This window comes from Guyanagaster necrorhizus, assembly GCF_019112545.1.
Source record: "Guyanagaster necrorhizus MCA 3950 unplaced genomic scaffold BT62scaffold_1, whole genome shotgun sequence".
In the NCBI taxonomy this organism is placed as follows: domain Eukaryota; kingdom Fungi; phylum Basidiomycota; class Agaricomycetes; order Agaricales; family Physalacriaceae; genus Guyanagaster; species Guyanagaster necrorhizus.
The window spans coordinates 382,412-403,392 of NW_025064880.1; the positions used below are offsets into that span (position 1 = coordinate 382,412).

Genomic DNA, 20,981 nt, shown 5'->3' on the forward strand with positions numbered 1-20,981 from the left:
CATACTCCAATAATTTACCATGGGTCATGATTCTCTTCGTATTGACACCGGATTGCAGAACGAAGTGCCTTTCACAAGCAATGTGCCAGCAGACAGGTCTCCCACAGTTCCGTCGTTTCGATTATCGAGCACTCCTAGCGAAAAGCTACCTCCTTCCCCGACAGATATCGACGAGGTCCACCCCCGCAGCTTCCGAAAGACATATGGAACACGAAGCAATGAATCCCGAAAGCTTCTCGCCCACATATTGGGCCAGCTCGCTAATAGGATCATGCCTCCCAGCGTTTACGACCTTGCAACCGCGGCAGACCAGACTGGAGAGAAAGGGTTGAGCAGATTTCTCAAGGGTGGTGTGAAGCTCGGCTCCGGAAAGCCACAGAGCAATAGGGTCACAGGGGACGAAGATGATGACGCTGAAGTGGACAGGGACTTTATGACGGACGCGACATTTGATTTTATGTCCCAGTTGAAGGACGTATTGATGATTTCTGTCCTCCGAGGCTGGCAGATATTTGACGAAGGGTATGAATTCTATGCCTTGTGTCTTTGCCACGCTAATATATACGTAGGAGCACAGATGTCAAGGCCGAACGTCAGCACAGTGGGAAAAGCTCTTCGCCGTTTCGAAGATCAATAAGTACCTTGCATCCTAGCGGCAAACGCTCTAGGTCACCATCCCCAGCTTCGCCGTCTGCAAATTTTGGAGGCCAGATCCATTCAACTGAACTCCTCTCTCAATGCATATCCATTCTCTCTTCCGTGGTGTCAGAAGACTGCAGATATAAGATAGCTTCGCCAAGGCCATCATGTCCTCCAAATGCTCTTCAGGCTCTCACATTGAAAGTTGCCCAGTTCCTCCTACATGTCCATCGTCGTACTTCCAAGGTAGTATCACAAATAGGATTTGCGCTTATCCCCGCCTTCTACACGTTTCCACCCGAGATGTATGCACGTCTTCTGGCATTTTTTGAGGAGTGCATCATACGCGGCATTTTGGATGACTTGCGTGAAGTGCAAGGACTTCAGGATGAAATATCTTTTCAAGGTTGGATTCTCCACTCGATCTCGACTTGTCTGTGGCACTTACTCTGTCCTTTTTACAGCTCCAGAAGCATTTGATGAATCTTTGGATGCTCCAGTGGTCTCTATCAGAGTGGATGAAGCAGAGGATGAAAGTGGTATGCAGCGTCAAGCGACGTCAAAGTGGGTTCCTTGGACCGATACGGTCTCCTCGCGCGTCCTTAGAATTTTGTCTACAAATGCGCCTCTACAGCCGCCCTCAGTTTACTTCTTGGCATCATTAACTCCTCCCCTCTTGGCTACTATATTGGACAACATTGACTTTGGTCTTGACTCAACAGCGTCCATCGATGTTCTGCACCGGTTGCACAGGCTTGTGGATCTCCTTGTCACGGCCAAAGTAGATGCCTATCTGGATCTACTCGAGGTAGTTGCCTATCACTCCCCGAAATCCAGACATGCCGCCGCAAGTATGTTATCCGCGTTTTGGCCGAAAGGAATGGGCCACGTCATAATCAGTAGGCCGCTTGCAAGTTCTGCATATCTTGCCAACTCTCCGTCTATGAGAGATTTGCTTCAAGACCACCCCTATGACCACCAGTTCTTGCCGTGGCGTTTCATCATCAGTCACCGATATCCCCAGAACGATTGTCGTTCTTGCAGTAGCCAAATTGATGGGTTCGGGCTATTGTGTCCTTTCTGTACTTGTGCCGTCCATTTCGATTGCTACGACCATCCAAGCGGATGCCATATTGCTAAGTACTCCGCAATGTCAGGCGCGAGCGTGCAGAAGGTAGCGTTGTATCGTTTCTCATATCTATCTTCCAACAGACGAGACCATGGTGTCTGGACACTTCGAAAGCGCGGCCACACATTTCGATATGTCAACTTATTCACGCTCTGTCTTTGTTCAGCATGTCGGCAGCCTTTGTGGGGGTGCACGGCGCAGGGACTCAGATGTACCTCTTGTCTTCAATTTGTCCACGTTCGTTGTGCATCCTCTCATACCCTATCAGGATGCCATTACTATGAGTATGACTCAAGCCATATGATGATCGAGTGGAATGCACTCCGGCAGTCCTGTGTCGATTTTTACGGAGATATACTTTTGCTGTCTCAGGAGCAACTTCGGGGGAGATGTTTTGAGGAAATATCCGTCATGGCCTCCATACTCTGGACTCAGTTACAACTGTTGGCTAATGGGGTTGCTCTTGGATCCATTCTCATCACTCACAATGGCCGGGGCGCTGGAGAGCTGACATCGCACAAAGTAGCTGAATTTGAGCTCCATCGCGTCCTGCAGACATGCGAAGATCTGATATCGCAAGATGTTCTAACCGTGTCTGCTGCTACAGAAGACTACCTGCAAGACAATGGCCTGCAGCGGTCTGAACATACAATCTTCTTCGATTGGTCTAAACTCATTTACATTACCACGACGATAAAATTCCCTGCGGCACTTCATGCCACGGCCCCTCCAGCCAGCCAATCGTCCCTCCTTACCGTTACTCAGCCCGATATATTATCCGCTGCTAGGGAGTCGCTAGACCATCCGTTTGAGATGCTGCCCTTATCACATATGCGGGATGCTCTCGGAAGAGACTTCGATCTGCACTCAGACGCAATAGCCAAGTATTTGTTGTCACACCTCCATCATTTAGGATTTTTCGAGAGAATAGACAGACACCCGACCCTCTTCGATGATAATCCAAACGTGAATAGCATCTCATGTAGTTTCCCCTTACCCCTTGGTCTCGACTTATCCACAGATGTGGAAACTCTTTTTGCATCGGTGGAAGCATGTCTTTCAGATTTGGATCTATCTGTCAACGAAACAGGTTTCCTTCTCCTCTGCAGGCGTCTCTGGCCCAATGGCATGGCGTCTGAGTATGCAGTAAGGCGGCTGACACATGCTATCATTTCTTGGGTTTTTGCAGAGGTGAGCTGTAGCATGTCTGTTCCATGACGTAGACATTAATAGCATCAAGGATGACAATCTTGCTACGATACTCCGTGACTATATCGCGAAGCAGCAAAGCCTTCCTGGTGTTCGGATGGCAGACGATGTCAGCCCTTGGCCTGAGGCTCAGACGTTGCGGCATGCCCCACCAAGTTCTGTCCATAACGGCGGTGACTACGTAATGGCTAGACGGTCACTGTTATCGCATTACGCCATACCGTGGCTATTGACTTTACACAACGAAAGCGCGGAGAACTATGCGATCCTATTATACGAAATATCTGTTCAGCTGGCGCAACCCTCTTTCGCTGCTGATCTGCTGCTCTCCCCCTCACCTATTTTCTCTTTATCGACATCGACAGATGTTGTTACGCACAATTGTGATGCCCAATACTTCGACAGGCTGCTCCGTCTCATTATCCGTCTTTCTCAAAATTCAGTAACTTTCACAATTTTTGACGATTTATTTGTGCGTTGGTTAGAGGCGGTATCAGCTTCAGATCGTTTCGAAGAGGTGTGTTTCCTGTTCTACTTGTGGAACATCCAGTTAGATTTTTTTCTCTTTTATCCAAGCCCATACCATCACTAAGTCGTCTGTTCTTACGGGATGCCCAGGAGTCAACTTCAAGAACAAGTGTATTCGATTCCACAGCAGGTCAAGATGGTGGTGGTGCTGCGATAGACCCCTGGCGCCGGGTCATCAGCGTTTCTACTGAAAATAAAGCTGGTCTTTTACGCAGTCTGCGCTGGATACATGTCTTTGCACGTTCTGGTATCGACGTACCTATCCAGACATATTTTCACTTCATCACTTTGATGGAAAAGTTTCAGACGACAGTTACTGAGTCGCTGTTATTCGTCAAAACCATAATGTCATCGACATGGCAAAGGCCAACAAGCCGCTTTGAAATCCAAGACATGTTTGCCAAACTCCATACTCGCCTTATGCCAGAGGTTTTGCAAATTCTTTCTGGGGAGACATACACAAAAGACGTGTACGGTTTCGGTCACTTGTTCTTGCACATCATTACACTTCTAACATAGTTATAGGCTTGCCTTTATTCGCCAGACGCTGGCTACATGCTTGCTACTGTACGGCTGCAACCGAAGCAAGATCGTGGACCTGGAAATGGTTCACAATGACGAGATCAAAGACATGGCTTCTCGGTCATTTTTTCAGTACTCACGTAAAGCCCTTGACTTATCATAATCTCAGGCGCAAGATCAACATTCGCAGCTCGATAGTGTCCGATCCTATCATCGTTCCTCCCAATTTCATGGCGGCCATTAATCGATATATGAATGCTGACGTTGATGACGTTTCCTGCCTGATAGCAAAGTTTTTTTTTATGTTTCTCATGCGCTCACCGTATCTTGAACCTCATGAAGTGGATAATTTTATCCTCAAGAATGGAAGCATGCTATGCAATTGGTGAGTTGACACTTTGCCTATCTATCCTGTCTTGGGCGGCCCCCAACAGTTCCTCCTTAGCGCATGGCAGTTGTACGGAATTCGTCGGCAGGAAATCTCTGCCTTCAGGGCCCCATTTCTTCTGCGAACGTTAGTTGTAGACGCCCAACCTTTTCAGCTTATCCTGAAGAAGTACTTCCGCGCTGAAGGTGATTGGGAACTTAGGTTTTTGTTTACGCCCCTTCTCCGCGTAACAACTTGACAAACTGCACTTCTTAGGCTAGAAGGCATCGCCCGACTATTTCGCATAATCTTGGATTCTCCTACTCCAGACTTTCAGGTCGAGGGTAGGCAATGGAAGTCGAGCGTCGGCGACGTGTTCTACTATTTTTTTTCTTCCCTTTGGGCAGACAAAAGAGTTCGTGTCGTTAATCCTCCCTTAACATGATGAATGACTCGTGCATAGGAAGAAATTCGGCTCTCAGCTGACACCCTGGTTTCAAACATGCTTACGGCGCATTTCAATGCGATATCCTCCTGTTGGGATGAAGTTCTATCCAAGTCACCAGTCGAAGAACGCGTCAAATTGGTGTCTTTCCTGATACAATTACGATCACATTTCCCTACATGGAAGGGTACTGTAGTTTCCTCTTTGAATCACTACTGTAACTTATCCAGTGACTTAGTGGTGTCTTGGGAGGTTATTGTCGAGACACTTCTCGAAGATCAATATGATGAAAAAGAAAGTGGCGACGGACCTGCCGCTGCGCACCTGGCAAGTCTCTTTCGTTTCTATTTTAAACGTGGACTAATCAGAACTCGTGGCACAGTCTATGTATGGTCTATCTTCAAAGGACGATATACTATCCGATGAGCCCATGATTTCGTCTGATACTGCACTTCTTCGTGTAAGTGTTTTGTTTCTGATACAAATCTTCCTAGCTTACAGCATCTAGGCCTCTATTCTACATCTGAGCCTCGGCATGATTGCAGAAGGTATCAAGATAGAGTACAATGACGTGCTTCGCATCAAACACCACTTGGTCAGAGCCTTGGGGTTCGATAAGATCGCATTGGCACCTACATCGAATGGACATACATTCTTCGTCGAGTTTGGTGAAACCAAAGACATACCAGAAGTCGCATATCCTTGTGTGACCGAGCTGACTGTGGTTTTGGACGCTCATCACGTCCTTGATTTGAGCACAATCAGTACAGGGATACAGGAAAGTGCTGATAGCACCACTCCTCTGCTCATAGGTGCCCCTTACGTAGATGTGTGTTTGGGTCTATTCTGCACGGTTAGGGCTCCGGAATCGTTACCGGTTCTGGTGCTCAAGAGCATGCTTGAAGCCTTGGGCATCGTGATTTACAAGCATAATTTCGAAAAGGTTTACCTCCGTCATTTGCAGCAGACCCTGCGGAGGGCAGTCTCGCGTGCTCTGGAGCTTCTTCTTCTGGATATCAATTATGAATGTCGACAATTGGCTCTTTCTGTTGTTCAAGCGTATATAAAGCGATGGCACGGATCCATTCGATCTTTTGTTCAGTGAGTTACCAATCGTGTCATTAGCGACTGCTCTCATTCGCCGTATAGCTTTGCAATTGAACAGGTCGCGAAGCTCGTTGCTTCGCAGAGCCATCTTTCCCAAGATGCCTTAGTGGCTCAAGGCAAAGCTTTCATTGAATCCAACCTTGTGACGTGAGTGAAAGATCTTCTTTCTCTCGTACTGATATAAGCTCATGCCTATCCATAGATACTGCAACAACGGAATATTTACTGGACTCCTCCGGGTGTGTATGCAGTCACTTTATCAATGCTTCCATTCACGTCTTCTTTAGCGTGATCTCGATCCTGAAATCTTCGTAATTCTGAAGCAGGTTACCGATGCGAACGCCAAGGCCTCGCCTAAAACTCCCGCTAATCTGCGTGAATCCTTGTTGCGGGACACTCTTCCTAGGGCCGTAGAGACGGACCAAACTGCCTTCCAAGCTCTGTTAAAGAACCTGCAGAGCTACATAGAAGTAATATATCATCAAGGGTACTCACTTGATTTAATGTCATGTCAGTTCCATGCCTTACCTCTCTGACTTTGTAATGCTGACAGGGAATCTAGTCGTAGGTCAACACTTGGTTCACCTCGCTCGTCGTAGTTTAGAATGGGCCTCCAATGCCATCAACCCTTCCCCCTTACTCTCTATCGCGACCATCCTAATTCAGCACAACAAATCCCAAAGTCGAGTTCGTAAAATCCCGCCGAACGCGTGCCGCTTAAGGCTGATAAGCATTGTAACAGGACATGTTGACATATACGGACGCCATCCTTCGTATAGCACTGACTAGGTTGGCCGTTGATGAAGCAAGTCTTTCCAAACTCATCCAAGTGACTGCTACGCTCTATCGGAAAACACAAACAACAGATTCTGTGCCCACAAATACCATTATTGCTGTCATCCTCGAATTACTGTCTGACGGGCTTCGTATGAAGGTCCGTGTCCTGCCGATAACGTTGAAGGCAATGCTTGTAGTATGTGGCTGCTGTCCTTTTACAGGATTGATGAACCATGAGCTTTTAACAGGCTGTAATGACAACAGAGATCGCCGGGCATACAACCCCCGCTGTTCTGTATCATCAACAATTTGCGGCTATAGCTGAGAACGGCTTCCACTTTCTACAGAACCATGTGTGGACAGATATGCGCACCGATAGCGACTATTCGGCGTCTTTGATGATAGGAAAGTTTATACTCCAAGCGGCTATACTTGATCCAAGCGTTATGACTAGAGTTGTTGAACAAACTGTCGAGGTTAGTTGTATACTAGACACTATAACAGACTCTGATTTTATGACATAGCGATCTTCACGACATTATATGACCATCCGGGCGTGGAACGTGCTCATTCTGTCTGCACTAATGGATCCATCTGAAAATTGGATCACGCTGATTTATATGCAACTTCCAACGTTCTCTTCTGCCTATCAGACTGCTCTTAGAGGATACCTACAAGCAGGCACAAGCCCTCCAGAATCTGCAATAACGGACATCAATCACGCATACGTGGCCATCAAATTATGGCTTATATTGGCGCAGAAGCGAGCTGTGAAAGAGGAAGAAGGTTGCGTGTCGGCGTTCACGGTTTGGAACGAACTGTGGTTCCCGTTCGAGAGTCTTGTCAATGTCTTTGAAGCGGAAGTGCAAGTAGGCTTGTCAATGGTAAGCAACCTCAACAACCAAATGGCGTCGGACTGGTTTACGAAGTACACACAGACGCTGGCCATGCTCACATGGTCGACAGTTGCTGAGCTTTTTCTTTTCATTCGAGCTCTGCATAGCCCTGTGGCTTCAGAGTCGGCATCACACATTAGCCTGCTAAAACGGCTGAAGAATCTTGGTCGCGGGGAAGCGCATGCATCCAAAGTACGTCTCCATTTCGTGCTGCTCAATTACGCCTCACGCATCAGTTATGCAGCTATCACGGGCACTGCGCAGCATGTCCGAACCACCTCCTGAAATACCCATAGGTAGTCATATCAATCAAGCGGCGAAAGACCTCATTGCAGCGGAGAAACTGAGGATCTTAGAGGCAAGGAGAGAACCGAAACTAGGTAGAGGTGGGATGTAGAATCTGGACAATGTATTGCAGATTTGGGATAGCCTAATGTCCAAGACATATTGGGACAACGAAGAAGCCTCCGGTACAATCACACACCCAGCTACGGTGCTCATGATTAGGCAGTACGTAGCCGGACCTTTTGAGCCTGTTTCCGCTTCTCTTTGATGACGGTGGACCCTATGAAGAAGCCAATGACAGACAGACCGACAACGAGGATGAAGGCAGGCAGTCGGACAGCCCATTCTCGAGCAGGGAAGAAACTGTGTATCTGACTGGCAGGATCGAAAAAGGGCTAGTCTGGTGCTGAGTATACGACAAGAAGAAATGCAAAACGCCACGCACGAGCAATATTGCCCAAGTTGTGTAATATGTGAACACAACGGCTGCTGCCAGCAGCATTGTCCCTCCCATTGCTTTGTCGCTTGTTCCCTGCAATCAGTAAACCCTCAGCACTGGCTACGATGGCAGGAAGAGGGCTGTAGGTCGCACCATTGCAAGTACGGATGTGGTGTCAGAAGTATAAAGTTGATCCAGTGACCAAAGCAGGCGACGCGTTCATTTTCGTCCCCACCACTTTCACCGGCACAAAAAGTTCAGCTGCGCTCCGTCCTTGTCGTCTCTGTCATCGTCGTGGGCACCGGTGTCGAGCCTAGACGCTCGTCGCATGGATACCCATGTCTTTGCCTCACTAGCGCATGTCAAAATCCTACTGGTACCAGTTGGCTCCATATCTCAGCCGACTTTCGACAAATACGTCACCGAAATTCGCAATTTCGAGTCTATTAGACTTGGGGATATACCTGTCGATAGCAAGGATGAACGGGGTGTGTACAGATGATATATATCTCCAAGAATACAAGTCTCATTGCAATTCTAGCTCGGTTCATGCCCAACCCTCTCTCGACCGGTCATCTCCACCTGAGCTTCCCAACCTGTCCGCCTCCTACTTCACATATACCCCTCTCACTGCTGCGGCCGTCTCATTTCCCATTAGCCGTGATTGGTATCGCTTCATGTGCACCTGAGGATACCCTTCCTTCTGTCCTTGCCCAGTTCCATGGCACCCTGCTCGACCTCTTTCCCGCGGACTTCATCTTCCCACTTGCCAGGAGCTGTTTCGTTTTCGAAGAGGGCGACGGCCACAACAGTACGAACCTGGGCGACGGCCTTCCAGGTTTAGCCGTCATTCCAAGCATGATGGGTAATAAGAAGATATACCTTGGCACGCTTATAGCCGATTTGTGTTCGAATGTCCTGGGGGAATTCGGAGTTCTTGTATGCCTCATCATTTCCGCCGTTGGGTTAGCTTAACAGAAAGGCATAGGTTCAAGCTCTCGAAAGTCCGTTGGGAAACGAATATCTTAACTCATCACTCTTACCGATCCTCCCCCCTTTATCGGAACTCCCTACACCATTGATTGGGAATCGAATACGTGATCCTTTACCGCCTTTATCATCACATAACAGCGTACCCGACATGTCGAAGTCTGGATTCACTCTGGCATCATCTCCCACCATGAAACGAACATCTTCTGCAGGGCATAGGCAATCTACTCTCACAATCCCTGCCTCAAAGAAGCGTCTAAGTAGCATTGGTGCTGTGTCATCTCCCGGGCGATTGTTCAAAGTCTTAGGCGATTTCTTCACCCTTGCAGGCAGAACAGAAGACGCATGTATATGGTAGGCCTTTTAACTAGTTTTCATTCTAATGTTCTCATTGGCGACAGGTATACTGAATCGCTTCAACTATTCAGAGCGACTCCCGATCCAGTGTGGCAGGCATCCGCTTTGGAAGGTCTCGCCACGATATCTATTCTTGATTCGTGGTCAGCCGGACATGGACTAGTCTGTTCATCTCGTTTCTGCTATTCTTTTCTCTAACGTCTCTATCCTAGCAAACATCTACAAGCGCCACCACCCGTGATCCTTGGGGTGATGTTGCCGACAAGCTGACCCAAGCAACGGCAATGTATTACAAGACACCTGTCGCCGACATGGACCATCACTCACTTGTTGCTTATCTTTATTGCTGTTGTGTACTTCGACATTCTTCTCTTCTTTTCTCTGTGTGGTCCGCCAAGGGATGGGGCCCGCTTGCTTTTACAACCATGCTGCAACCCGGAACAACGCCTTACCTCCCGCCTACGATATCCCATGAAGACCGTACTTCATGGTCACATTTAGAACGCTTAAGTTCAATTTCAGGCATCTCTCGCATATCCATAGCCTCTGTTATTGCTCAAGCTCATGGTCCCTGGTTATTACACTTGGACGCTAGAGAACGAATAGGCGTTTTGGAAGCAGTGGCAGCCTTTTACTCCTGCTTGGGGTTTAGGCGAAAAGAGGCATACATCTTGCGAGAGGTTCTTGGGTGTATTCTTGACTTGATTGTCTGTGGTAGAGATGAGGATGGTATCGCTAGGGCATCGTATAGTCCTGATGAAGGCACACAGACTTCAGCGACAAATGCTGCGCTGTCACCCGTGCCGAATGACGCTCAGGTTGGGGTGAGGGTGAACGAAAGCACAGAGGGAAATCACAGCATTTTGAAGCTTCTCGCCTATCTTTGCAAAGTCCTTGGTATTGAGTTAGATGCTGTAAGGTTCATTGATGTGGATAGCACTTCGGCCTCAACATGTGGCAATGGGCTGGATGACGACTGTCAACTCCGAGAGCCCTTCGGCTGGCCAGAGCTGCAGATTGGTGTTGTCCGAGAAGCGGTGGCCGTTGCGGAGGCATTACCAGGCTAGTTCGCGAAATAGCAACTGTTTCTGTGTATTTATTTTTGTTTCAGACTATCTGGCCGTTGCTCAATTTGCCCTATCCTCTCTGAAGACTCTTCAAGATGTGTTGGAACTTGGCGATCAGTACCATTTTTATACGACTTCCGCGCGAGCATTGTTAACAGCGCGGAGACGTGGGGACACTAGATCTATGGAATACTGGACAGGAAATCCCATCTCCGGCATTTCTTTGGTGCCGTATGTCTGAGTTCTAGCTTCCAGGGCGATGTCTAATCGAGTTTACTAGGCTACCTCTTATCCGTCTACCGAACGAGAAACCCATGTCCGCCCTTCGGCCCAGGTCCAGTGAAGTAAATCCGATTCTTACCGGAGGTAAAAACCCTTTTCTCTATAATCCTCGACAAGCAGCGTTTGGTCAAGTGAGTCAATGCTTCATATCTCACATTATGCAGTGACCTCATTCCACCAGCCGAGTCAAACTATGGTTGTACAGAATGAAGTGCTCGAATTCGTGATTGAGCTCCAGAACCCTTATTGTTTTGATCTCGAACTCGATTCTCTTTCTCTCAGGTCCGTAGATGCTTGTTGTCCTTCTTTTGTGTATCTAAGGTTTAAGCAGTACCACCGGTGTACCATTTGAATCCACGCCAACGCGAGTATTGATTCCTGCAGAATCAAATTATCGCGTCGTCGTTTCTGGAAAGGCTACACAAAGTGGCACATTGACAATTCGTGGATGCATAGTCCAAGCATTCTCAGGGGTCCCTCGCGAATTCATCGTTCCTCTTGCTACTGATGAAGAACTGGAACGACAAACACGAAGACGCGGAGCACTACAATGCGAGATGGGCCGGTCGAAGTATTCTGGGTTAGATGCGTTCCCTTGGGAAAAAGCCCAGAAGCGCGAGAGCAAGCAATTGGCAAGATCGCCGTCAAAGTTGATTCCCAGGTTTCTGGAATGTAAAGTTGTTCCCGAACAACCACTTCTGCGCATCCGACGGACGTCAGTGACGCATGGGGCTTTGATGTTATATGACGGAGAGAGGTGAGCTGGTCGTGACTCCACCGGGGCTAGTTCTGAATTAATCGTTAGATCTACCATACGTTTAACGGTAGAGAATGTCTCCTCCCTGCCGGTTGATTTCCTGAGACTGGTTTTTGACGATTCTACAATTGCCCCTGCTCAGCAGGTTCTCGCCGAAGGTTCGTTATCTACCTTCGATACTTACGAAACGGAGTACAATCTGATACATCGACCACTATTCTCGTGGAATGAGGATGAAAGCCGAGCTATCGCTCCCGGGGGTAAACTGACATTGATTGTGAAATGTCTGGGGAAGGTCGGATGGTATGCGGTCCTCTCAGCAAGGAAGTCCTTCTCTGATCATATTTCGCAGTACCAGCGGTACTATACACGCAACATATGCGTGCATAGAACGCAACTCGGAAACCCCCTTAGAAGTATTTCACACTCGTCAATTATCGTATCCGCTCATGGTCACCGTGTATCATATGCTGGATTGTCAAGCAATGGACATTCTCCCATTGTCTTTGCACGATGATGACAGTAGACCCGGGAAATCTCAATTGCCAATGAGTGATATATCCAGCTGGTGTTTGTTCTCAATCGAAGTGAGAAATTCATATGGGACGCCATTCGAGGTGACTATCGAGAGAGTACAAAAAGGTATCTTTCCATTCATGGCCTCAAGACTCGATGGTTCACTAACGCTGTCATAGACGCCACATCTGCCAAAACTTCAAGCATCATTGCCCCTGGTTCCACGTCCCGGTCAGTGTACTCATTGAATGTGTTCTGGCTTTACTAAATTGCGATGCTGGTCGACAGCCTTGTCATCCCTTTGAGAAAGTTTTTGCTGACCCAGCAGCATATCTCAGAAACCATACCGACGTTGTCTGATAGACAATTCGTGCTCACCGAATCCAAGCTGTCGGATGGGGAAGAACGAATTCAGAAGGAGCTCTTTTGGTACCGAGAGGAATTGTTCAAGTCATTACAGTGTCGATGGCAAGAGGTATGCTTGCGCTCGCGATATCACTCCTTTACGTTGACGGTTTCCAGATGGGTGGCATTCGGTCTGGTGATATGTCGTTACGACAGCAACGAATGACGATGTCGATGTTGAATACCTTGCGCACGGAAACCGCGAGGATTGACATGTCTTTGCTGACATTTGACGAGTCAGAGGTGCTTCATCGAAATGGCAAATATCATCCCCAGGCAAACGAGTTCGTACACCTTCGTATCAAAATTAAAAATCAATATGGTAAGAAGATCTGTGAATTCAACGTAAAAATGCTGACGTGTGCCAACAGCCTCTCCCTTGATGTTATCATTGGATCTGGTTATGGAGCCTTCTGAGCATGTCATCTATGAAGGGGTCCTCAATGATATACCAGTAGGGAGATTGAAGAGCGGAGCGTCATTCGACATCACTATATCGCTATGTTTCCTTGCCTATGGACGCTTCACCATTTGGGCAACAGCTAACACATTTGGAGGGAAATCTCGGGAAAGGATTCAAGGATCCGCGCAGCTTACCGCTGTCGTTATGGAGAGATGATCCTGCGTACGGAAGGGACGTTATATTTCCCATAGTCCTCCAAGTGCTTTATTAGCAACAAGGCGTGTATTTCTGAGAGCCCGTGATCTGTAGGGAAGAGAGGTTCGCTCCGTAGATTAAACTTGCATAAGTAGTCCACCGGTTATAGTATGACTCAACATCGCAATGCGAAGAGAGGCTCTCATCTTCGTATCATATTAGTCAAAGTCCGATTCATCTTGTCTAAAAGCGGCTGAATACGCCAGTATCGTCCCATATACCAATCTGTTTGTATGGTAAGGCAGCGAAGCAGATATATGTTGGTAACGTACCCTCCCCCAATGATGGACATTACGCAGGCACTCTTCGTAATGACATCAGAGTGCGCCAGTACAACTGGTAGAGCGAAACCGGTGACGACGACAAGAGATGTAATGAAACGTCCCAAGTCGATAGGTCCGGCGCCGCCTTCATACTGGCTCGAAAAGTCGTCCGAGCCGCAGTGAGAGAATACCGCATTTGGAAGAGGAGCGAGAACAAAAGTCAGAGCTGTATTGGAGAAGGATTCACGATGCGCTGAAGAGAAGAGATGTTGACCAAAACCGCACCGACGAGAAGTGGTAACCAGTTGTGCCATAGTGCACAAGACAATATGATCAACAAGAATCCCACAGCAAGGACGAAAGACAGAAGAATAACGGCTGGAACAAAATGAGTAACTCGATGTGTATAGAATGATGTACGCACTTTTGAGGCCTGCAGCCATGGTGCCAGTCGGAAGTAAGTGTTGTTTGGCTGTATTTGGCCTCAAGTAGTGCATAGTGTGGCGCACTGTCACGTCTGTGAGAATGCTCTTCGACTACTACAACACGGTGCAGTGACCATAATGCCACCAAACGTGCCGGCGAGCCATTCTCGCCTCTTGGACGCGTTGGATGATACCTTTGTGAGAAATAATCTGTCTCTGAATAAATATATACTCCTAACAGCCTTGAAGAGGCCTCTTCAGCCTTCAAATGGCGTCCCAGATAATGAAAGAGTGCGCGCACTACATGAGGCGCGTGCAAAACAGGCTGGTGCATCTTCCTCACAAGCAAGTGAGTTTATTTGGGCTCTGGATGCAGTTTTGTATTCAACCGACTGATGCAGTGGCGCACGCGGACTTTTTGTCGAGTTCATTGGGTCGCCGTTCTATCGGTGGAGGAGCTGGAGGTTTTAACTTAAACTATGACGTCGCGACACCTATTAGATCAATTGATGTTGGTGGTCCTGACCAACAGCAGAGGTACGTCGTGAACGACCTTGAGCCGCGCCGATCCTCATCCTTCGAAGACTGGAGGAATTTGTTGCTCAGTTCGTTACTAGCGCAATCAATAATGTCAGCCACGGGCTGACCGTTAAATCTGCTATGAAGAGTCTTGGCCTCGAACAGTGGGTTCCGTTATGGTATCATTACTTCGTCTATTTATCCTTTTTTTTTTAGCGAGAAAGATACTGTTCCTGGACTGGAGGTCCGACTTCTACCACACCAGCTCATAGGTGTTACCTGGTCTGTCCGTCTCACAAGATATTTCTCTTCCTGGCTGATTTAGATATCCAGGATGCTTGAAAAAGAAAAGAGCAAAGACAAGGGCGGCATCTTAGCGTGAGTCTCCTTTTTTTGCTCTCTATTTTGTACCACTCATCTCCCATGGTTCCAGAGATGATATGGGTCTCGGTATTTTGGCCCATTTCGACTTATTCACGCGTCTTTGCTGATACACAATTAGGAAAAACAGTGCAGATGATCGCCGCTATGCTCTTGCATATGCCTAATATCGACAGCGAAGTTTGCCGAACAACGCTGATCGTCGTTCCCGTCGCTCTTCTGCAGCAGGTAATGTATATTGTCAACCGCCGCTGTCATTCATTGACTTGTGTGCAGTGGAAGGAAGAAATAGAGCAGAAAACAGGAGAGACACTTACGGTCCACATTCATCATGGCAAGGACAAGCTTAAGGTGCCGGTTTCTTTATTTACGCTACTCCAATGAATGAACCATATGTAGAGAGTGTCAGAAATCAATTCTTACGATGTGAGTCCGTCGGCTTTGGTGTTCCGGTCCGTGTCTGGAACATATTCAAGGTCATTGTCACTACCTATCAAACTCTCAACGGGGATTTTGCAATGCCCAAAGATATCGATCCAACAGAAGAAGCCGAATGGCTTTCTGAATATGGGCGAGTACCACAGCGTTGTGAATGCATAGTCCTTGTCTCATATATTGCGCCTAGTGGAATCCTTGCGCGAACACGTTTCTATCGCGTCATTGCAGATGAAGCCCAATATATCCGGAATCGGTACGTGCGGCTTTGTTTCTGATTAGTCCTACTCACAACCAACATTCCCCAGATCAACGCGGTCGAGTGTAAGCTTAGCACATGTTAAAGCTAAATACAGGTGGATGCTCACTGGCACTCCTGTTACAAACACTCTGTAAGACTCTTTGGTCTTCTCGCCCCTTGTTCTTGTGGTAGTGACGACGGTTGTATAGCGCTGACATATATGGTCTTCTGAGGTTTGGGCGTTTCAGACCTTGGAATGATTGGAATGACTTCAACACACACGTGGTATGAAGTTGTGGAATATCTTACTTCTCGAACCAATCCTTGGTCATTCTAGGCGCGTGTCCAGAGTGAAGACGCCGTGCTCGCAGGTATGAGGCTTCAGTTGTTTCATAACTACCTAGCCTGGACGTGTTGACATCAGGTGAACGTGCTAGGCAAATTTTACGCCCTATATTGCTTCGCCGGACGAAGGGCTCCATGCTTGAAGGAAAGCCGATTTTATCACTTCCGCCAAAAGATATCGCCATTGTTAACCTTGAATTTTCGGAGGAAGAAAGAGGGGTATGTTGTAGGGTTCGATTTTTGGGTAACGTGGGATCTCAACCTTGTCCAGCTTTACAATTCCTTTGAGTCCCGAAGTAAGATTCGACTGAGTAAATTTATCAGAGAAAGGACCCTTGTCAAGAAGTGAGTCCCAGAAACAATGTTTTACGTCCTCAATGTTCATTGTTGCTCTAGCCATGCTGTTGTTCTGGCGAGTGGACATTCTTTTCGCCGATTGCAAATCAATGTTTACCGCAATTCAGGTTATGATTCTACGGCTCCGACAGCTATGCTGTCACCCAAATTTGATTCTGGTATGACGTTCCATAGGTTCAGAACGAGATTTCCCTTGACTCGCAGTCGCAGTCTTTAACAGATGGTTATGACGACCCCACGATGCTACTGGCGGGCGAAGCTGAGAAGGAGCTATCCCGTGCTTTGAAAGTTCAAGGTCGGCAGTGGGTGGACGATGTTAAGAAGATGTATGTTTTCAAATTGTATACGTCGTATCTTTGCTGATTTGATGTTCAGCTTTCTACTTCGTGCTCGTGCTGCGGAAACCTTCGATTTCGATGACGATGAGGAGGGGGGGGAGGGAGGGGGGAGCTGTCCTGCTTGTGAAGACTGTAAGACTTTTAATCCATCTTGAGCTATTTTCAAACACTTCTTCTAGATCTTACTAACGAGACTGGCCGAATTCTTGGATGTAAGCATGAGATGTGTCTTGACTGTCTGCTTGATATGCGCAACGCTCCCATCGCTCACAACGGCGAATTGTACGTCTTGTTGACAATTTTATTCGGTCGTGTCACCCAGCTTAACACTATGTTACAGTGGGAATGGCAGTGAAAAGGAGAACCTCGCCGCAGAGAAGAGATACGAAGAGGCGGCATCCAAGGGTCACAGGCCGTGTACGCCAAGGTTCACCACATCTCGTCTTAAATTATCTTGATGTTATGACTACTAGGTCCAACGTGCAAAGAAATGCAGAACGTCAGCGATCCAAAAGTATTCAGATCGATAGCTTTTCAACCAACAGATGAGGAACTGACGAAACACGCCAAACGGAAACGCACATTTAAGAGCGCGGTCGTCGATTACGACATATCTGATGAGGATGAAGAGGAACAGAAACCTCTAGAAGAACGGGTCGCGTCGGACGACGATGACGACTTGCCTGATATCACAAATATTATGCTGCCCGAGAAAAAGAAGGCCAGATTCGAACGAAACGTGTGCAGTTTTCCTGTGTTTCCAAGGTTTCTGAGACTGATTAAATGTAGGATGATACGTTGGATCTGACAATATACGATATATCCGCGCCCCTCCAGCCAAGGTCTGAAGATGCTTACATGGATCAATCACCTGGAAAGTCCTCCCCAACCAAGCTTAAGGCGTCAAATAAAGCTGGAGACGGACCTTCAGAAGCTCTGATCGCAACATGGCGGAAGGGTGATGACGATATGGAGCCGAGCATAAAGATGTTGAAATTACTTTCTCTCTTGAAGGAATGGGATGCCGGTGGGGATAAGACTATATGTTACTCTCAATGTTTGTTCACGTCTCCTATCTCGAATATCATGGCACTGGCATAATTTATAGGGACATCTATGCTTGATCTTCTCGAGACTCTATTTTCTCGACACGGGATTCGCAGTGTGCGTTTTGATGGAAAGATGGACCGAGCATCCAGAGACCAAACAATACAAATGTTTAAAGGGGCAGGAGGACCAAAGGTCATTCTAATTAGCACAAAATGCGGTGGTGTTGGGTAGGTAAGTCTTATCCTATACGAGCCTATGTTGACGTGAAAATGCAGGCTGAACCTGGTGGCGGCTAATAGGATCGTTAAGTAGGATCTTCCATGCCCATACTATACACATTGGAAACTGACATGTCTGGACCAGTATGGACCTGTCATGGAACTATGCAGCGGAGTCGCAGGCTTATGATCGGTATTCTTTGTTCGTTCACTGCACCAGAGCATGTTTTATGACAGATTCTCAGTGCTCATCGAATCGGGCAGGTGAAGCCTGTGTGGGTTAAACGACTCGTTGTAAAGAACACCATCGAAGAACGGTAAGCCGTCGTCGCTAGTCGATGGCACCCATTCTGAAAGCGGCCGGTTTTAGTATGTTAAAACTCCAGGATGTCAAAGTCGGCCTTGCGGAGGCTGCTCTCGGTGAAGGGGCAGGCAATAAGCTGCATAAGCTCAGTGTGAAGGATATCAAATTTGTGAGCAGCTATAACCTTCTGTCTAGTCTATCTCCCATTCTGAAGATCTGTCAGCTGTTTAACATGAATAAGGACCAGAACGGGGCTCCTCAGCCAGGTGATGGGTAATGAGGACCGGACTACAAACTTCTCTTCTTAAGACTTGTTATGTATTCTAGTACTTTTCTGTGTATCGTTAGTACCGTTCTGACGCCATATCTAATCATAATCTAATGGGCGCTATCGGACCAGTTCCTTCCGGCCGCATCTGATATGGTTTGTCATTTTGCGTTTTATTGTCGCTATCTTTTGCTTCGACTCGTCTACAATCACTTAACAGCCAGCATTCTCCATGGCTAACTGTTTCCCAAAGCATGAAGGGCAGTCATTGTCGTACTGGCTTCAAGGCGTTCGGAGTAATCCATTGCTCGATCACCGAACAACGGAAGAACTGCCAAAGGAAGCAGACGTGGTTATAATTGGGTCGGGGGTAGGCTAGCTCTCAACATATCTTCATAATAGTAATGCTAATGAACGACAGGCAACAGGTGCAATAACGGCCTTGGAGCTCTTCTCGGGTCCAAATCCGCCCAAATCCATTGTGATGCTCGAAGCGAGAGAAATGTGCTCGGGGGCTACGGGAAGGAATGCCGGTCATTGCAAACCAGACCAGGTATTCTCCTCACATAGTTGACCGCATGCAGATTTATCTTATTCGTTTACAGTGGAGAGGATTTAAGACATATCAATCACGGTTTGGTTCTGAACAGGCCCTGAAGGTTCCGTCACTCGTCTGAAATCCCATATCGACCCTCATCACTATATCAGATTCTAGCCAATGAACAAGAAACGTTCGAACGCGTCGTCGCATATATTCGCAAATATAATGTGGACTGTGATCTGTGGGTGGGAAAGACAGTGGGTGAATCTCACACAAACACAGCCGTTACTCACCTCAGTTTCAGCTAGACGTCGCGATAGACGAACAAGTTGCCGCCAGGGCCGCTAGCATTTTCGAGCATTTTCGAGCTGCTGGTGGAAATGTAGACCATGTCGAATATATTACTGATCGCACCGAGGCTATCAAGGTAACTGGATGTGTTGTGTACGTGTTGCTAGAAACTGACACGCATTTCATAGCGTTCCCGTATCAACAACGCTGTGTCTGTCTTTTCGTGGGATGCAGCTTCGCTCTACCCGTGGAAACTTGTAGCCCATGTAATTACGACCTGCTTATCCAAGGGTCTCAACCTCCAAACCTGGACTCCAGTCAACTCTGTCAGCTTGTCCGGTGTCTCTCAAAACTGGGTCGTTTCAACTGAACGCGGATCAATTGCTACTCCCACAATCGTGCATGCGACGAATGCCTACGCTTCAGCCCTCCTTCCCGAGTTCAGGAACATTATCCAACCGACACCCCATATGTGTGTAGTTCTCCGCTCTTCAATTCAATTGTTCTTGACGAGTTCCTAGGTGTAACAAGGTGGTTCCTCCTCGGTCTTGGTCTGGTACCAAAGCACTAGAAAACTCATACGGCGTGCTCTGCCCTGACGGTGCTTTGTATAGCATCAACCCTCGAGCAACTTCGGATGGCATCATCCTGTTTGGCGGTAGCAACCCGGGCCAACATGCGTTGCTTAAATATCTCCAAGAGCATCCTGATGAGCGAACGAATGATGGCCTGACGAACTTTGCGCCAGTTACGAAGGCCGTCGATGACTTCATTCAAAGTGAATTTGCAGGCTGGTAAGGTGCATCTAACGCCGCTTTTGGGAAATTAAATATATTTTACAGGGGATTTGCGTCTGCTCCGGGAGAAGGATTGGACTATTCATGGAGTGGTATCCTTGGTATGGTATGTAATACCTCTATTTTGCATTCGCCTTCTCAGCCTGTCCCTAGAGCGCAGATGGTCTACCATATGTTGGGCAGATACCTGGTAAACCTGGTCAGTGGATATGTGCAGGCCACAATGGCCATGGCATGGTGCGTTTATTACATTGTTAGACATCCACATCTTGAGGATCCCACAGGCCCGAATCTTTACCACTGCACCTGGACTTGTCAAGCTAATTCAAGGTGGTACTTGGGCGGATACCGGCCTACCAGAATGTTTCGAGCTTACGCCAGAGAGGTTGCAGCGTTTATCCAAGGTGGATTCCAACGGCCTCCACCACGTAAGGTGTACTGTATGATAATAAATTTGGTGTTAGGACTGGAGATCTAACCTTTAGCTTGATATCATCGAACATAACATCATCTCACCCGAGTGCACGAGCCGTTCTCTTTTCTTATTCACGAAGTATATCTTCATGGTCGGGTCACACTATGTAGTACCTGTTTCTTGGAAGAGCCGTCGTTTCACCTCCTTCCGATACCAACCTCTAGCATACACCAACAACTCGTCAAGTACACCGACAATTTCTGCAGGGGCAGGAAAACGATAATTCGCCGCTTGCGCTTTCATAGCAGGACGATTTGGCTCTCCTTCAACTAGGTTTAGAATGACGACAGCGAGTGCACTGCGTTCGATTTGGCAAGAAAGGAAGGATTTATGCCACCATTTGTCCATTTGCGATGGT

General features: G+C 47.5%; 6 protein-coding genes across 6 annotated transcripts; 4 read left to right on the top strand and 2 right to left on the bottom strand.

Moving 5' to 3' along the window:
- Positions 1-19: 19 nt before the first annotated feature.
- Positions 20-8,016, top strand: BT62DRAFT_879722 (uncharacterized protein; the record flags this gene model as incomplete). Its single annotated transcript, XM_043182600.1, has 22 exons — positions 20-522; positions 573-1,045; positions 1,104-2,959; positions 3,009-3,494; positions 3,554-3,975; positions 4,031-4,147; positions 4,197-4,412; positions 4,473-4,616; positions 4,671-4,809; positions 4,858-5,026; positions 5,078-5,170; positions 5,208-5,299; positions 5,348-5,940; positions 5,989-6,093; positions 6,149-6,185; positions 6,234-6,456; positions 6,509-6,633; positions 6,689-6,919; positions 6,972-7,178; positions 7,248-7,607; positions 7,662-7,811; positions 7,864-8,016. 22 exons carry the CDS (start codon positions 20-22, stop codon positions 8,014-8,016), a joined length of 6,894 nt encoding a protein of 2,297 aa, XP_043046002.1.
- Positions 8,017-8,122: 106 nt separating this feature from the next.
- On the bottom strand, positions 8,123-8,430 carry BT62DRAFT_880341 (uncharacterized protein; the record flags this gene model as incomplete). The annotated part of the gene is made up of 2 exons (XM_043182625.1): positions 8,123-8,299; positions 8,350-8,430. Coding segments are annotated over 2 exons (258 nt in total), but the record flags the coding sequence as incomplete, so codon positions are not given.
- Positions 8,377-13,595, top strand: BT62DRAFT_925050 (uncharacterized protein). The gene is made up of 15 exons (XM_043184708.1): positions 8,377-8,831; positions 8,885-9,282; positions 9,332-9,687; positions 9,735-9,852; positions 9,903-10,752; positions 10,802-10,988; positions 11,038-11,170; positions 11,221-11,321; positions 11,371-11,796; positions 11,845-12,099; positions 12,149-12,438; positions 12,492-12,543; positions 12,601-12,787; positions 12,835-13,039; positions 13,089-13,595. The coding sequence occupies exons 1-15, from the start codon at positions 8,672-8,674 to the stop codon at positions 13,334-13,336; spliced, it is 3,966 nt and encodes a 1,321-aa protein (XP_043046004.1). The 5' UTR covers positions 8,377-8,671; the 3' UTR covers positions 13,337-13,595.
- On the bottom strand, positions 13,271-14,113 carry BT62DRAFT_4715 (vacuolar protein sorting 55). The gene is made up of 4 exons (XM_043181058.1): positions 14,063-14,113; positions 13,924-14,016; positions 13,648-13,864; positions 13,271-13,600 (listed from the first exon to the last, which is right to left on the bottom strand). The coding sequence occupies exons 1-4, from the start codon at positions 14,079-14,081 to the stop codon at positions 13,534-13,536; spliced, it is 396 nt and encodes a 131-aa protein (XP_043046005.1). The 5' UTR covers positions 14,082-14,113; the 3' UTR covers positions 13,271-13,533.
- A 320-nt stretch (positions 14,114-14,433) lies between these two features.
- Positions 14,434-18,528, top strand: BT62DRAFT_879840 (uncharacterized protein; the record flags this gene model as incomplete). Its single annotated transcript, XM_043182604.1, has 27 exons — positions 14,434-14,604; positions 14,655-14,746; positions 14,799-14,864; positions 14,916-14,960; positions 15,016-15,032; positions 15,085-15,191; positions 15,240-15,314; positions 15,363-15,389; positions 15,440-15,654; positions 15,707-15,790; positions 15,849-15,924; positions 15,977-16,026; positions 16,077-16,203; positions 16,256-16,329; positions 16,381-16,390; positions 16,449-16,499; positions 16,552-16,667; positions 16,717-16,811; positions 16,859-16,961; positions 17,020-17,096; positions 17,153-17,433; positions 17,469-17,736; positions 17,788-17,956; positions 18,005-18,037; positions 18,093-18,140; positions 18,193-18,264; positions 18,318-18,528. The coding sequence occupies 27 exons, from the start codon at positions 14,434-14,436 to the stop codon at positions 18,526-18,528; spliced, it is 2,760 nt and encodes a 919-aa protein (XP_043046006.1).
- Positions 18,503-20,660, top strand: BT62DRAFT_5818 (DAO-domain-containing protein). Its single transcript, XM_043181504.1, has 10 exons — positions 18,503-18,889; positions 18,941-19,072; positions 19,125-19,178; positions 19,228-19,317; positions 19,365-19,487; positions 19,540-19,823; positions 19,873-20,145; positions 20,194-20,254; positions 20,302-20,385; positions 20,433-20,660. Exons 1-10 carry the CDS (start codon positions 18,752-18,754, stop codon positions 20,592-20,594), a joined length of 1,401 nt encoding a protein of 466 aa, XP_043046007.1. The 5' UTR covers positions 18,503-18,751; the 3' UTR covers positions 20,595-20,660.
- The last annotated feature ends 321 nt before the right edge of the window (positions 20,661-20,981 follow it).